Source organism: Solanum verrucosum, unplaced genomic scaffold, assembly GCF_900185275.1.
Source record: "Solanum verrucosum unplaced genomic scaffold, falcon-dt-bn FXZP01000113.1, whole genome shotgun sequence".
NCBI lineage: Eukaryota > Viridiplantae > Streptophyta > Magnoliopsida > Solanales > Solanaceae > Solanum > Solanum verrucosum.
Genome location: NW_026020105.1, coordinates 671,554 through 675,678, shown reverse-complemented (window position 1 = coordinate 675,678; position 4,125 = coordinate 671,554). Strand labels below are relative to the sequence as shown.

The following is a 4,125-nucleotide window of genomic DNA, read 5'->3' as shown; positions in this document are numbered from 1 at the left end:
AAGCATGCGCTCTATGAATTTAAATTAGGATTCCTACTCCAACTTTAAATTATTATTTTCAATATTTCTCATAATTCAAAGTTGTATACTTTTGCCTTTTTCTTCTTGTTATTGTTGTTGTATTGGAGTACTTCTCTTCAATTTTTAATTATTCGAGTACTTCTCTCCAATCTTTCAATTGTTGGACTACATCTCTTCGATCTTCAATTGTTGAAGTACTCTTCTTCAATTTCCATTTTTTTTTTCTTGGTTGTGTTGGATCACCTTCTCTCCAACTTTCAAGTGTTGGAGCACTTTTTCTCCAACTCACGATATTTTTTTCTTGGTTGTGTAGGAACACTTCTTCCAACTTCTAAGTGTTGGAATACTTTCTCTCCAACTCACGGTATTTTTTCTCTTGATTGTGATGGAGCACTTCTCTCCAACTTTCAATATTGATGCCCTTCCCACCAACACCTTTTATTTTTGATTGTTTTTTTTTTTTCGATTTTTGTACACTACCCACCTCAAAGTTGCCTTTGAAAACACGGATTAATGCATAAAACTTTAACTTTATTTCGCGTGCGTGACCAAATGGAAGTTTCATTATGGAACACAAACAAACTAATACATATTTTAGATGGACCAAACCTTGTTATTAATGTGTCACGTACTACACAAACGTAGTAAATAGATCACACATATAAAGCAGCAACTTATTTTAGTAATTAATTAATTAAGCTGCCTACTGTCCAAATGGCCTTTGATTAGCACAGTCCAAATTATTTCCAGGATCAACTCCCAAAATTTGACAATATCTCCTATAGAACCCAATTCTGTTATCCATTTGTGCATTTGAACCTTTGCTACATTCAATTCCACCATTGATGATGTTGGTGATCACACCAAAGCCTGGGACGCGGCCAGCGGCAGAATCAGCAGCAGAGGGACTCCATCTTCCGGTAATGACATCGTGTGCCGATGGTTTTGGCTGCTGTGGTGTCATCCAGAACCACAAGGCTGTTTTGAATGACACTACTGCATCATTTGCTACCAAATCTGGGTTGTTTAGCAGATTCACACCTATTGCTCTCCCTGCTGGTCCATAGTTGTAATTGCTGCATAACATAATTATTATTAAGACGGTAAAAAATATATATTATATAGTCCGTGTATTACTTGCCTTATTTGTGATGCTACTTATTTCATTCTTTTTATCTTTTAGGTGACTTGATAGCAGGGAACATATATAGCCTTTCAGCTGCAGATCCATTAATTTGTACCCACAACTTTTGATACAATTAATAGTGTACAAATAAACATATAAAGTTCAACAAATATTAAAGTTGAACCCGTACTTTTAATTAAATTCTGAATCAGCCTCTACTTGATAATGTAAGACAAAAAGTTTTTAAACTAAAAAATAATAATTATAGGTAATTATACATCCAAAGAAAAAGGGATGATTAGTAACCTGAAGAACAAGATAAATTACAATAAATTGACAGTAGTGTGAAATTCTTTACTGAGCGACCGTAGGTTAGAATTATGCAAATGAGGGTTAGTCTTACTAGGAAATTTGGATAGGACCTCGACCAAAGTACTTTTTGCCAGGAGCACAAGGCCACTGCTGATTTGAAACACAGTAATCTCCAGGGCTTCCTTGTTCCTGTTTGAAGCAATATCCCCATGAATATGGTCCATCTGGTGCTGTTGCCCATCCACCTAATTAATTGTCATAAACACCTACTACTTTCAAAAATTAAAATATGAAGAAAATACGCCGTATAAATTGAGACAGATGAAAATATACCAGTAGTTTCATGAGAAGTTTGAGCCAAAAAGGCAGCAATTTCCTTCTTACGAGTATTAGTATCACCGGTAGTTCCAAAGGCAGCAAATGATTTAGTTGCTGTTATAAAAGCTTCATAAGTATAGAAGCCTTTCGCAGCACAAGCAGCATCGTTTCGATGCAGAAATATTCTCTCAAATAATTTTTTATTAATAACACTACCAACATCTTGTGCCAAAACACATTTTAGACACAAAACACTAAACAAACCCAATACTAAAAGCCTCATTTTCTTTTTAATTATGGTTTTTAGTTGACAAAATGGTTGGTATTTATAGGGAAAATATAGAATTTAGAGGTGCAGAATTTTCAACTGAAGTTTCATATAGTAATTTATTCTCAGTGGAGAAGTATGACTTGTTAGGTGTGTTTGGTACAAAAGGAAAATGTTTATTTTTGAAAAATAATTTTCTAATAAACAATATTTATTAAAAATGAGAAAAATGACTCTCGAGCATTAATGAATATAGAGAAAATAAGTTTCAAACATAATTTTTTGTATTAATTGTGTCCTCTCTATTATTCCTCACCCACCTTTGATAATATTTATCTAAATAATATAAAAAATATTTTAAAGATAACATTATTTACTTACGCACCAAATACAAAAAAAATATTAATTTTAAAATGATTTTAATTGAACCTAACACACCCCATTGTGTATGTTAGCTCTTGGCCACACATCACATGTATTTTGGTCAGTCTTTAACTTTATGGAGTGGCAGAACAAGACTTTAACTGAGTCTTGAAAAGAATTTTCTTAAATAATAATTAAAGAATAAACAATTTGTTACTAGTTATGACTCAGTCTCCGTTTGTTCTGAATCTAGCCATGGTTGTTAAACACATAATATATAAACATGACTCTTAATTTGACTTAGCGAATAATTATGCTCTCTAATTTTGAGTATATACAAGTAGATATTTAAACTTGTATAAAATTAAACAAGTAAACACACTTGTGTTACATGACATAATACGCGTAGCGCCACATAGGACACAAAATTCCAATGTAGAGTGTCATATAGGGGTGTTCACGGGTCGGTTTGGATCGATTATTGGTCAAAATCAAAACCAAACCAACTTAATCGGCTTTAAAATTATCAAAATCAAACCAAACCAAATATAATATACATTTATCGGTTTGTTGGTTATCGGTTTCGGTTTGGTTTGGTTTGGTTCGGTTATTCGGTTATTAAAATGTGAAAAAAGTGACAACAATCCATTCAAAACAAAAAATAGTTAGAATAACTTAAATTACCGAACTTTCGATCATTGAATTTACTATCAATAAAGCTTTAAAATTCACTATATTGGCCTAGAAGGAAGAGACCATAACATTTTCAGTCCCACAAAGATTGATGAAATAATAACTACTGAACAATTATGCCCTGAACTATCAAAGGTATTAATATATATCGAAAAACTACAGAAAAGGAAATAATCATTGGAAGAGTACCAATAGTAATAAAGTTTAAAATATATCAAGGAGATAAAAATATCACTTTAGGAATAAAATGGCTAGAACAAGTAAAACCATATAATCTAGAAGACAAACAATTGACAATAAATTATGAAAATAAAAGAGTAATAATAAAAAGAACTTTGATATGATAAAAATATGAAAATATATATACTTGCAAAGATAATAATAAAGGGATATTACAACATATATTATACACCAATGATAGATACATGAGCAGGAACTAATATATGTAAATAAATACAATTGTTTACCAGGAGATAAATGGAAAAAATTAAAAACATCGATAGTAGTAACAGGATTTAATAATGAAGGAAGCATGATCACATATAAGGCCAAAAATATAAAAAAACAAATATGGGATAAGATATTAACTATAGAAGAAATGTATAACTTCGAGTTTACAACAAAAGATATGCTATTAGGAATGCCATTTTTAGAAAAATTATACCCACATATAATAACAAAAACTTCATATTGCAAGCTAATTGGACACAAATACCCTGATCATCTATGTTCAAAATGTAATGGAGAAGACAACGTGATTCCAGATGTCCAGCTAGAATAAAGTCTAAAGAGATAAGAAGATAAAGAAGATATAGACAACTAAAGAGATAAAGCAAAGAAGAAATATTTGGCCAAAAAAGCCAAAAGTAAATACTATAAAATCATGTAAATTAGTCAACAAGTGTAGGGTAGTATATATTATTAAAGTATGATAAATGTGCATTATTAAAGTAGTATGGACAAGTGTAAAGTAGTAAGTGTGGTAGGTGGTGTGCATTATTAATAATGATGACAAGTGTATGAA

At 31.2% G+C, this 4,125-nt stretch overlaps 1 protein-coding gene across 1 annotated transcript; it reads right to left on the bottom strand.

Annotated features, from left to right (window-relative positions):
• Window positions 1-534: 534 nt before the first annotated feature.
• Window positions 535-2,069, bottom strand: LOC125825264 (basic endochitinase). Its single transcript, XM_049504613.1, has 3 exons — window positions 1,793-2,069; window positions 1,551-1,704; window positions 535-1,097 (listed from the first exon to the last, which is right to left on the bottom strand). The coding sequence occupies exons 1-3, from the start codon at window positions 2,058-2,060 to the stop codon at window positions 725-727; spliced, it is 795 nt and encodes a 264-aa protein (XP_049360570.1). The 5' UTR covers window positions 2,061-2,069; the 3' UTR covers window positions 535-724.
• Between the last annotated feature and the right edge of the window lie 2,056 nt (window positions 2,070-4,125).